Raw genomic sequence first — 12,172 nt, forward strand, 5'->3', positions numbered from 1 at the left:
AAAATTGTATCTCTCCTGTTCATCTTATTTTAAGTTAAATTCTCGTTTCGCTAGAAGCGTAATTTCATTACTCTGATTTCGATTTGAGATCATTTTCTTCTTTAATTTTTATCGACCTTTGTAAGCTATCGAAACCTCCAATTTGGATTGTGTTCTATCCCCACTGTCGGAACAGAGATGTGATCAACATCATATGAAACTGAAAAACAAGGACAAAACAAATAAATGGTTGTAGATTTAATAGCGCTAGAATTAAAAGAGAAATGTTATTCTAATCTGCATGCACTCTTACTTGTTAAACTTTTTTCGTGCCATTTCAGTGTCGCTGTATTTTTATGCGCAAATTAAAATTTGGTATCACTTCAACCATTCGTTAGCACAAAATTAAGGTGAAACGGCTTTAAAGCCACAAACGGCCGACTTTGAGCACCACCACGAATTTTCAAAATCACGAGGCTAGGAAATAAATAATGCGTTCCCCGTGAGAATGCTATTTTATGTTTGCTTCATCGCCGTACATTTTGTTTATTTGCCCAAAATAATGATTTGTGCGAAATTTCATCTTAATCAGATATGATTTAAGGGTACCGCTTAAAAGGAGGGGTGTTCCACAAAAACCTCTATTTTGTCGTGTTCAACGTACAGACAGGACATCGCAGTATTCAGCAATTATTTTTCTTTTAAAATTTTCCGCAACTTTGCTGAAGGAAGCAATCCGGTATATTGAAAATTAGAAAAAATATTTTTTTTATCTAACTGTTAGGTGAATTGATCGAAAAACCAAAAACGCTTAAAGTAAGGCCTTGTTCTATAAAATAATTTTGCTGAAGACATTGAGTACATAAAATCAATTTTTCATAGTCTAATCTAGAACGATCACGATTTTTCGAATTTAGACCACTGTGCACTGTGGGATTTTCAAATAAATCTTTCAACCAACTGTAAATGTCTTGAAATATAATACTTGGAATGTGTAGAAACTTTTTCGGAAGTTGTTTCATAAAATTGTGGCTGAAAAACGTGCTTTACATTGAGTATTTCGTCGTTTTAATATCACTTCTTTGTACTTTACGACCTTCGAAAGGGCATTACTCAAAAATGAACCGTACGATGATTTTGAAATTTTGACCAGAGATTCTGGACGTCATAACGAATCGAATGGTGTACTCAGATTCTTTGGTGCATTTTTTTTATAATAACGGTCTGTGGGAGCACCGTGAACTTCTAATCATTTTCTAAATTCTCATTGGATTTTTAAGTCGATTGATATTTTTCATGTTTAAAGGCACATTCACTACCATCATAGCTGCTTGCACAACAATTATTCTGTTTGAATTATTCCTCAAACATACAATGTTTGCGACATTATGTTACCTAGCAGCTAATTAGCATAATTAGCATATTACTACCAGCTGAAGTTCATTGCCTTTCTGTGGTGGCGTGTTATGTCTCAACTATGTACGCAAGGTGGTTAAACGGCCATAAAACACACGCTCCGTGTTCGTTCGATATGCTCGAAAACCTTCGGAACTCAGCGCATCCGCCAGCGTGGGATCAATCGGTAGCGGTATGTCACCTGCGTTAATATGCTAGACAGTGACAACAATCGCACATTGATGTTTTGTAGTGTGGTGTGTCGCGTGCGAAGCTAACTCCTCGTATGTACTAGTAATAAGCTATCAGGCGGTAGTAATCGGTTAACTGACTGGTCGGAATTCCCGCGACCATTTGTGCGGTTTTGCTTTTGTCTTTTAGTTTTACGTGATCATGCATCGAATTAAAGTTTTGTTTGGTTTTGCATTGAACCTCCAACCCACGTTTGATGATTCGTCGTTTATTTGTACCTCTTGGGCTGGTAGTGGGCAATCAGCCGCCAGCAATAGTATGGCCATTGATGGTCACAATGTCAATGACGTCGTGTCACTTCACTGCCCGGCCTTCGCCCGGATGGAAGTAAATGTGGTTGGTGGTAGTTTTTGTGGTTGACTGCTACTACTGCTAGTAGTGGGCAGTGACTTATAGGTGAATCCCAATAGTGACTTGCACTGCTAAGGTAGACGGTCATGGTCATGGCAACACTGTTTTGTCAATCAATTGTGCCAATATCACTAGCTTGTGTGAATCATGACGTTTAAGAATGTTATTTAAAAATCATTTCTCTGTTTAACCTCCTGTTTCATTTTATTTCCAGGGCTGCAAGTGTGGACAACATCCATAAGGAGAGCACATTACGAAGCGCAACGTCCGAAACCGACACACTGAAGAAGCAGGTGGCGACTTTGAAGCGTTCGCACGATAACGCCGTTACGGAAAATGGGTGAGCTTTGAAGCATTACGTTTATTGGGTGGTTGTCATGAGGGTAAGCTTTTAAAGCTTTACCCCTTCAGTCCTGTAGCAGAATTTTGTTAGCGGTATCAGGATTTAATCTTTGTTTGTGATTAAAACTTATTTTGAGCAGTTGAATTTTGAGTAAAATTTATTTCGTTTTTATCCCTTACCCACAGACGCTTGTCGGATGAGCTCACCAATTCCGCATCGGAGCTGACGCTAACGAAGCGCAAGCTGGCTGACTGCCAGCAGGAGGTCGAGCGAATGAAGTCGCAGCTTCGCGAATACGTGCAGGAAATCCAGCGTGCCGAGCAATTGTTGTGTAGCAAGGTAATTAGATTTACTATGCATTCCCAGGCGGTAGCAACCGTTTGATGAAATCACTTGTCGCTCGAGCCTAATTAGTGCCCCACAAACGTTGACTTTCACTTAAAACCGATTCTTTTCGATTTATTTCGTCAGGAAAAGGAACGCGAAGAAATGCTAGAGCACTACAAGTCGTTATCCGAAGGGGTCAACATACTAGAAAGTAGCAATCACACTCTAGAGGCAGAGAGCGCGGAAGTCAAGTAAGTACATTGACTAACTAAAATGGTGATACCGAGTAAAGCACATCTGCTCATGGCTGCTGGTAATGGTTTTTTCCTCACACCTTAGTAAAATAAATTAGAAAATAACTACCATCGACTGCTGATCCCAGTTGGTAATATCCTTTGTGCATTATTCTCTTTTTTCCCCTATCAAACTCACTTTGTCTGGATGTGTCTATAATCTTTCCTTCCGGTAATGCATGACCGTTACACCGGTGTAGGTATAGAGGCTGCTGTTGTAGAAGATAATTAGTTTTTCCCACGTTTATTGCTTTATTGCCAATTTATTTTCATACCGATTTTCCGTTTTTCTTATCATTCATATGTGCAACCAACTATTTTTCTCCCTCGCGGGAACCTGAAATACATAGAAAACTGCTCCAGGTAGCGGAAGATCGAATCGGCGAACTGCAGGAGCAGCTCGAGCTGCGTCAGACTGAAATTAAGACATATGAACGGCAAATTAACGAGCTGTCGACGAGCATCGTTTCGCTCGAGGAAGAAGTTGAAAGCCTAAAGAAGGAGAACAGTAATCTTCGGGAGGATCTGGAAGCGACCAAAGATCTGTGCTCTAAGCTGGACGTGCAGAAGGACATGCTGAAGGCGGAGCTGGACGAACATTCGTCCATTCGGGAGCAGTTGAATCGCGAGAATGACACACTGAAGCGACAACTTTCGCTGGCCAAAATCGGTGACAAAGCTGCTGTTGATGGTCTGCAGGAATTGCTGGCTGCATGCCGTTCGGAAGTTGAACAACAACGAATGATAACCGGTCCATTGAATCAAGAGGTCAAATCTCTGAAGAGTCAGATTGAGGAGTTGAGTGAAAAGCTAGCAGAGGAGCGCGATCGTGCCTCTAAAAGTGACGCATTGGCAAGCGAGTACAATGTTCAACTGCAAGAGCTAAAGCGAATGATCACGGACGATCGATATGCGCAGGTGCAATCGAGACAGGAAGAAGATGACTACAATAGGTATTCCACGTTTTAGCCACATTGCTGACAATCTTTTCATAGTTACTGCCATTTTTCACATGATTTTCAACACTTTACGTTACATCAATACACATTTTTTTACTCATCAGAATCAAGATTTATTTGAACTCCATTGAAGCTAATTATGGATCCGAAAAGACCTTGAAGCTACGCGACGATTTGAGTTCGGTGTCATTTTCAAGTTGGAAACTATCCGAAAGCCCGGTTCCATCGGTTGCTCGGAATGAATTTCGCAAAGTTTACAGCAGTGAATCATATCCCAAAATCATTGAGACAAGTGCCTGCCACAATCGTAAGACCCTTTCCGAACCGGAAACTTTGGCAACATTGGATATGTATCAGGTTTTGCCTTGGAGTAGTTTCAGCACTGGTGATTCCACTGCGAAATATGTTCCATCGGTTGATAATAGAGGATCTCCAAGTGACGTTTCAGATCGATTAGCCGAGAGTGACTTGACAGCTGCAATCAAAACAGTCGAAAAAATAGCTGTTAAAGATGGAGCAACGCAGCGATCGGAAGGTAAATTTTTGATTAATTTAGTTTGGGCTTTCCCTTAAGTCTTATTCGAAACTCAGCAAACATGAAGCCACCAGAAGGTTGGAAGATTAAGCGATACAGTATTAACAGTTTTCGAAAATCTTTTCTAGTGACTGAAGCTGCTGGCATCACTAACGAAAAACGCATATCCAAAAGTAAGAAGCACATAGTTTTATTCGTTTTTTATTACTGCAAAAAGAACATTCCAAGGAAATTAGAATAGTACTCTGAGGAAGTTTCTGCATATCATATAAACTTCGTGAAACGCATTACAAAATATTTCATTTTAACTCCAACGTCAAAAACCTGCTAAACATATTCATATTTTGAAGCATCACTGAAATCAGCCAGTCTTTCTGAATCCACCGATCTCAAAAGTCCCATACAGAAGATATCTTTGGACAATGTACTTCGCGAGCAGAAAAGTCAATCATTGGATCACAGCGTTCTCCACGACATAGATATTACCGTTAAGAACGAATCCCCGAAATCATTACCGCCTTTTGCTCAGAAAAGTATTCCTGTTCCCAGTATTTCCGACTCAAAACTAACACCGATTGTTCATTCTCCTAAGGACAATCAAGCAACAGTTCCGATCAGTCTATCGATTCCCTTTCACCACGTGAATCAAGTTACGAGCGGTTTAGAAAGAGTTTCCTCCAGGGCAGGCAAGCTATCAAATCAACTTCTTCGCCAAGAAAAAGTGACTGCATCCTTCCCTCGGTACCTGTTTCATCCGTTTCCGGCTACAAATCTCCGACCAGCAGTGATAAATTTCCAGTGCAAGAACATTTCAAAAGTCCCATGGAGCAGATATCCCCGGACAATGTACTTCGCGAGGAGAAGAAAAGTCAATCATTGGATCGCAGCGCGATCTCGGACATAGATGCAACCGGACACAGCCAATCCTTGAAATCCTCACCACCCAGAATTCGGAGAAGTATTCCCGTTCTCAGCAATTTTAGTTTAAAGCTAACATTTATTTTTCGAAGGACAATCAAGTATCACCTCCAATCGGTCAATCGGTTCTCTCCCACCACGCGAGCTGAGCTACGAGCAGGTTAGAAAGAGTTCCCTCCAAGAAAAGCCAGTAATCAATTCCACCTCTTCATCAAGAAAAAGTGACTCAATTCTACTCCCGGTTTCTGTTCCATCTATTTTCGGCGTCGAATCGCCAACCATGTCGGAAAAGCTCGGTAATTGTTTGCAAGTCCTGAAATTTTATTATTTTGGTCAATTTCAAACCTGAATGCACAAACGAACTATGTAGCAGAATAGGTCATTTCTGTCCACAGTGGAAAAAATCGTCCGACTCATCTTCCAATTCAGAGAGAGGACACATTTTTCCAGCTAATCGCTGCCATTAATATCGGTTGCCAATAATTTCCTCTCGTTCCTAGCTGTAAAATCACACACTACAGAACAAAACCCGAAGCAGACGTCCCCCGACAAAACTAATGGCCGAGGGTCGACGGCCATCATTTATAAAAATGCACTAGGCGAACGGTTAATTTTGGCCGACGATCGGCAGCAGCAGCAGCAGGAAAACGATTGCAGTGTCACTGCACACGGCAGCATAATGGTAATTGACGATTTGCGACGACCTAAAACGCCAATTAGGGAGCCGAAAGTGTCGCTGGCTGCCGGAAAAGCCGTATCCGGTGCCAGTTCGAGTAGGGAAAATCAACGAAAATCCCCGACTGTGAGACGCAGTAATGAGAGCGGCACTACTACTATTGCTAGTACCAGCAGCCGCCGCTGTGAGCAAAGAAAGTGGCGAGAGATCCTGCCATCGAAGGGAAAGACAAACGCTGTGAGCCAGACTCCTTCCCTATCGGCAACAACTAACGACCGGATAACGACGATAAATTGTAAGTTAAATGATTGCAAAGGCGAAAGCGTGCAAAAGATGCTAATAACAGCCAGAGCAACGAGCTTACCTTTATCTATAATAGCAGGTGCTGTGAGTGAAAGAGAGAAGGGGAGGGGCACTTGACTGCATAATTCTGCGACGGTTCAGTTTTAACCTGCCGGGTTTTCATGCAGCAGCGTCCTTGATTCTGAACCGTACAGCCAAGAATAGCATGCAGTACACGTGCGTTAATGTAATTTAATGAGTTTCAGATGAAATACTTAACGCCAGCGGCAGACGGAGGAGAAGGAGCAGCAGTGGAGGGCGTGTGGAACCAGTTGAAGCTGCGAATCAAAGTGGAAGAAAGCCTCTCAAGTTGCGACCGATTACGTCTTATGACGGTGGGGGTGGTGGTGGCGGTGCTGCCAATTCGACGCCGGAGGTAACGCTAAACGGTGATGCTGAGATGTACGTGCTAAATTTCAAGCTTAAGGTGAAGGGAGATGAGAATAAGAGCGAACGGTAGTTGCAAATTGCTGCTAAGAAGTAATTAGAGATGTTTGTCTACTATATTTTGTATCATATTTTACCGGTCTAATTGTGCATCATGATTAACTAGAGAGACGGAACGATGTAATTGTCGGGCGTCTCCGTGACTGAATAAAAAAAATTGATGAGAAGATGTAGCAAAGATGTTTTTGGACGATTCCTTTATTGGAATTAGAAAAAAAGATTTCAAATTTTTTTATTCAATATAATAATTTATACTCAGAAAGTTTTAGAATGTAAAGCGTGTGTTGGTGCTACATTCGCGTTTATTTTAGTATCTAGTAAACTGGTCACATGTTGTCTCTATTAATCCTTCATCGGAATCTAATAAGTTTTACACGCTGCAGTGTATGAGTTTTTTCGATGATTCATTGCAATTACTAAGCTTATTAGATATTTTAAGTTGGTCTGACAAGGTTAAGTACTTGGGACTAATTTACGATAAAAAACTTATTTTCAAAGAGCACATTGAGAGTATGCAAGCAAAGTGCATCAATTATACGAGATGTTTATATACTCTCATTAACAGGAATTCTAAACTTTGTTCAAAGAATAAACTTTTGATTAACAAACAAATTTTTAGACTAGCAATGCTTTATGCTGTACCGATCCGGTCAAGTTGTTGTTCAACAAGGAAGAAAACACTTCAAAAGATTCAGAATAAAATTCTGAAAATGATTTTGCAACGTCCTCCTTGGTCTGGGACACTCGAATTGCATAGACTAACGGGTTTTGACACATTAGAAGCTATGTCAAATAAAATTATTAACAATTTTCGACAAAAATCGTCGCAATCCTCAATTACTACGATAAGCTCTCTTTATAGCCAATAAGTTAGCAATTAGGTTAGTTGTAAGTTTACTTCCCTTATTTGACAAGTAGGTTAAAATCCCTACGAATGATAAGTACTAAAGCTACTCCTAAAAGCTACTCACAACCCCCCACCCCCCTTTTATAGCGAACACACAGAGTGAACAGATGTGTTAAAAAAAAATGTAATTATCGCAATTTTCGGCATTGGTTCGAAGTCAGCATTAGTTTATTTCAAAGATACTAGGTACCTTGTCAACTAGTTTCGAGCCTCGTTAACCAAAAAAATATACATTAAAAGAAAAAAAATCCAAAGGTAAATAAAAAAAATCTACATGGTCCATTCTGACTGAATACAATTTACAACTTTGCCAAAATCATCACATGAACAAACCGTTCTGGCTCAAAATGTTTTCAAAAATCAATGCCAATTTTCCGCAAGAACTTTTCAAAAATTAGTCATGCACCCTTATTCTTGTTTACGGCCGTATCGCTTTCGTACGAAAGCAGCAGCAACGTACGAATGCCATACGAACGCATACGAATCCGATTCGTTCTAACCAATTCGAGCTTTCGAACATCGTTGCTTTCGTACGAACGTGCCATTCTTGTTTACGTACGAATGCGTATCCGTATTCTTTTTGCTCTCGTTCGCAAACGTCAGTCAAAAGTTGCGAATCGCTGTACGAATCGCCGGCGCCGGTAGTTTTTTCTCGTTTTTCTGCCGTTTGGGTGTTAGTTTTAAAAAAAAATAAATAAACCGAATAGTTTTTATTGATTCGTGAAGTGTAAGTAACATTCTGAAGAACATTTGTGGAAATCCATTCTCAAAAATCTCCAGTTGATACAGAACACCGTCAGTCGAAAATCCGAATGGCTGTACAAATCGCCGTCGCCGTGGGATGTTTTGGTTGTTTCGCGTAAAAAAAAAAAGCCGCTAGAAGCTGATTGAGGTTTGCCGTTAGTTCTGGGAGAATGGCGATAGAAAAAGGAATAAGTCGCTACCATCAAGGTACTACAAAAATCTGCCGAATATTTGGATCGTCTTCCCGGCAACAGCAAAGAGTAAACTAGCTAGCAGATTCTGATTGGCGCAGATAGTTGACTGGGTAACAGGATACAGGATAATTAATTTATCATTACTCAACTGATATATATGCCGACTTGTGTACCAGGTGATTATTCAAATTAATAGTGTTTGAAACTAATATTTAAATCTATTGATATTGTAGAAATAATCGATCAGGAGCCACTGGAAAATACTTGAAATCAGATCAAATCACGATCCTTCCGGCAAATATTTATACTTGCTATGAGAGATAACTTTGCTGAGTAAATTAGGCAGTTTCCAACGCTTTTGAAATTACCAGCAAATAAGTTATTTTACTATTTATTAAATTATTAGCATAATTATTTCATGTTGTTATTTTTGTAGAAGACCAAGAATGCAACAAAGCAAACAATTTCCAATGCCTCAATTTTTCACAATTGGGTCAATGAACCACTACATGCTACAAAGGACAGTTTTGAGAGCTGGTTCCGTTTGGTGTTGACCAAAAATACAAATGACGGATAATTTTATTTTATTTTATTTAATAATACCTATGCATTAATATTAAGATTAGGATTTAATAATAAAAATATTTTAAATATTTTCATAATCGATAGTTATGGTTCTGGCGTGAAGCACTTCGGTTTATCTCCCAAGAGCGTTGGTCATTCAAAGGGCTTCAATTGTGGTCAAAATTGCAGACATGGATTTTCGATGAAAATAATCAAACCGCCGTATTTTTTCATTAAGTCGTCAGAGTGACCAGCTCCGAAATAGGGTGATCTTAATAAGAACAGCTTTATTCATTGCATTTTATTCTAAAAACAACATAATTGTTGAACCAGGTGATCGATTTTCATCTTTTTGGATCAAATCAACGTATATTTTTCTAGTTTCAAGAAAATATACGAAAAAAAGAAATCGGTGTGCTTTCATTGTTTAGAATTAAAGCAGCTAAAACATCGTAAAACAACTTCTTCTATCCATAAAAAAGTTAGATACTTGATTTAATCGTAAATTTGGGTCACTCCAATTTTTAATCATTTTTCAATAAAAGCTTAATCATAAGTAACAACTTTGTAGAAGAAAGTTTTTCTCTAAAACTTTGCTATCGAGCTCTAGATCTAAAATTCCCTATTTATTTCGTTTCTGGACCGCTGCACTGACCAATAACGACGCCGGCTGCACTACTTGGGGAGGAAAAGGATGATGATGCTCGTTCTGTTTATAGACCGCAAGTTCTACTGCATTTCTACGAGTGTCACAAATAGAAATTGTGTTAAAATGAGTGCCAAAATCTGGTTACTTTTTGGAAAGACTGGACGATAAGAATAGTCAAAAAACGTTGCTGTACCGTCTAGTTAGCCTAAGTGTAGTAAATACATCACAAACATGTTACATTTAGAACACTAAACATTTCAAACATCCTCGAGATCGTTTTCCTCCATGTAGCTTGAACAAACGTTGTGCAGAGCACAGCAGACATTCACAATTTTAGCCGCTTTAGCTGGAGCCTAATGGAGCTCTTGAGAACCAAGAATGCACCGGAAGCGATTTTTCAAGACTCCAATGGTTCTTTCAATGATGCCTCTACCCAAGCTGTGCCTAGAATTAAAATAAATTTCGGGGCTTCCTGGTTCTGGCGCTCGGTATGGTGTTATCAACCACGGTTCGGAAGGGTACCCAGCATCACCTAAGAATAACAGAAATTTATATGTATCTCTCTCTCTATGTATATATATATATATATATATATATATATATATATATATATATATATATATATATATATATATATATATATATATATATATATATATATATATATATATATATATATATATATATATATATATATATATATATATATATATATATATATATATATATATATTTTTTTTTTTTTTTTATTATTTTTTTTTTTTGTTTCAGGTGGAGGGGAAATTTGCATCCAAACCCCTGAGGTGACCAACCTCAGGGAGTGTGGGGTTGGTTTGAATCAGTGACCGGACCCACTAAAACCCCTCCAGTCTCCAGCCCATAATACTCCCCGGGACCACCGCTAGGTATTGCTTCGGGGAGCGGCTTTTGTGCTCTGTGCACCCTCTTGGTTCTTTAGGTATCTTTGCTAACTTAGCTAACTAACCTGGAGACTGGCCGTTAGCTAACACTGGCGTGTCGGTGGTCAACCTGTCGCCTGTTTTGCAATTCTAAAACTATTTGAGAGGCGGCTGTACAAACCTCCCTCCAAATGTTTGGGTCGTTACACATCCTCCGGACTAGGTTGTCCGGAGTGGTGTCTGGCCCGCTTACTACCATCATGTCGCTCCGCGCATGCACAAAACGAGGGCACACGAAGAAGACATGCTCAGCAGTCTCTTCCGCATCCGCGCACTCGGGACACATGGGGGACCCCGCATGCCCGAATCTGTGTAGATACTGCCTGAAGCAACCATGACCTGACAGAATCTGTGTCAAGTGGAAGTTAACTTCTCCATGGCGCCTCCCGACCCATCCGGATACGTCTGGAATAAGTCGATGCGTCCATCTACCCTTTACGGAATTGGACCATTCCTGCTGCCATCTGATCATCGAGAATGACCTTCTGGTGCCTCGTATACCCCTTGTGTCACGTTGACCGAAGCATTTCACGTCTTCCTTAATGGCTATGCTGATAGGCATCATGCTGGACAGGACGCAGATTGCGTCGTATGACACTGTACGGTACGCGCTCACAACCCTCAGGCACATGAGCCTGTAGGTACTTTCCAGTTTACGACGATGACTGTTGGTACCTAACGCTTTGGACCACGCTGGCCCACCATACCTAAGTATGGACGAAACCAATCTGGCAAGAAGTTTACGCTTGCTGCCATATACCGCTGAGCTATTCGGCATCATTCGAGATAGTCCTGCAGCGGCCGTTGAAGCCCTCTTACAGGCATAGTCGACGTGACTCTTAAATGTGAGCTTATCGTCAACCATAACCCCTAAGAGCTTCAAGGAACGCCTTGAGGTAATGGTGCAGTCACCGACTCTGACCACCGCCTGTTGCTCTAATTTGCGGTTGTTCACAACCGTAACCTCCGTTTTACGGTGCGCTAACTCCAGTTTCCTAGAGTGCATCCAGTCTTCGACCTTGCGTATGCAGTGCGCGGCCGTCAACTCGACCTCTTCGATCGACTCGCCGTAGACCTCTAGCGTGATGTCGTCTGCGAAACCGACGATCACAACCCCTACAGGGAACTTTAGTTTCAACACCCCGTCATACATGACATTCCACAACACCGGGCCCAGGATGGAACCTTGCGGTACCCCTGCGGTGATTGGGACGCACTTCTGACCCTCCTCCGTGTTGTAAACTAGTACCCGATCCTGGAAATAATTTTCCAAAATCTTGTACAACGACACCGGTACGTGGATGCTCCTAAGCGCGAGCGCTATGGAGTCCCAACTGG

General features: G+C 40.7%; 1 protein-coding gene across 2 annotated transcripts in view; it reads left to right on the plus strand.

The window, feature by feature from the left end:
* LOC129721742 (centrosomal protein of 135 kDa) overlaps positions 1-6,928 on the plus strand; it is a 96,739-nt gene extending 89,811 nt beyond the window's left edge. Inside the window, exons 6-16 of one of the 2 annotated variants that reach the window (XM_055674656.1) lie at positions 2,192-2,317; positions 2,506-2,659; positions 2,792-2,898; positions 3,291-3,893; positions 4,004-4,434; positions 4,491-4,607; positions 4,785-4,967; positions 5,027-5,392; positions 5,445-5,648; positions 5,853-6,323; positions 6,577-6,928. In XM_055674656.1, coding sequence (XP_055530631.1) covers positions 2,192-2,317; positions 2,506-2,659; positions 2,792-2,898; positions 3,291-3,893; positions 4,004-4,434; positions 4,491-4,607; positions 4,785-4,967; positions 5,027-5,392; positions 5,445-5,648; positions 5,853-6,323; positions 6,577-6,830 — 3,016 coding nt within the window. In that variant the 3' untranslated portion in view covers positions 6,831-6,928. The remainder of the gene's footprint in view (positions 1-2,191; positions 2,318-2,505; positions 2,660-2,791; positions 2,899-3,290; positions 3,894-4,003; positions 4,435-4,490; positions 4,608-4,784; positions 4,968-5,026; positions 5,393-5,444; positions 5,649-5,852; positions 6,324-6,576) is intronic. The other variant, XM_055674657.1, reaches the window with a different exon arrangement.
* Positions 6,929-12,172: the final 5,244 nt, after the last annotated feature.

This window comes from Wyeomyia smithii, chromosome 2 (genome assembly GCF_029784165.1).
Source record: "Wyeomyia smithii strain HCP4-BCI-WySm-NY-G18 chromosome 2, ASM2978416v1, whole genome shotgun sequence".
NCBI classification, from domain to species: domain Eukaryota; kingdom Metazoa; phylum Arthropoda; class Insecta; order Diptera; family Culicidae; genus Wyeomyia; species Wyeomyia smithii.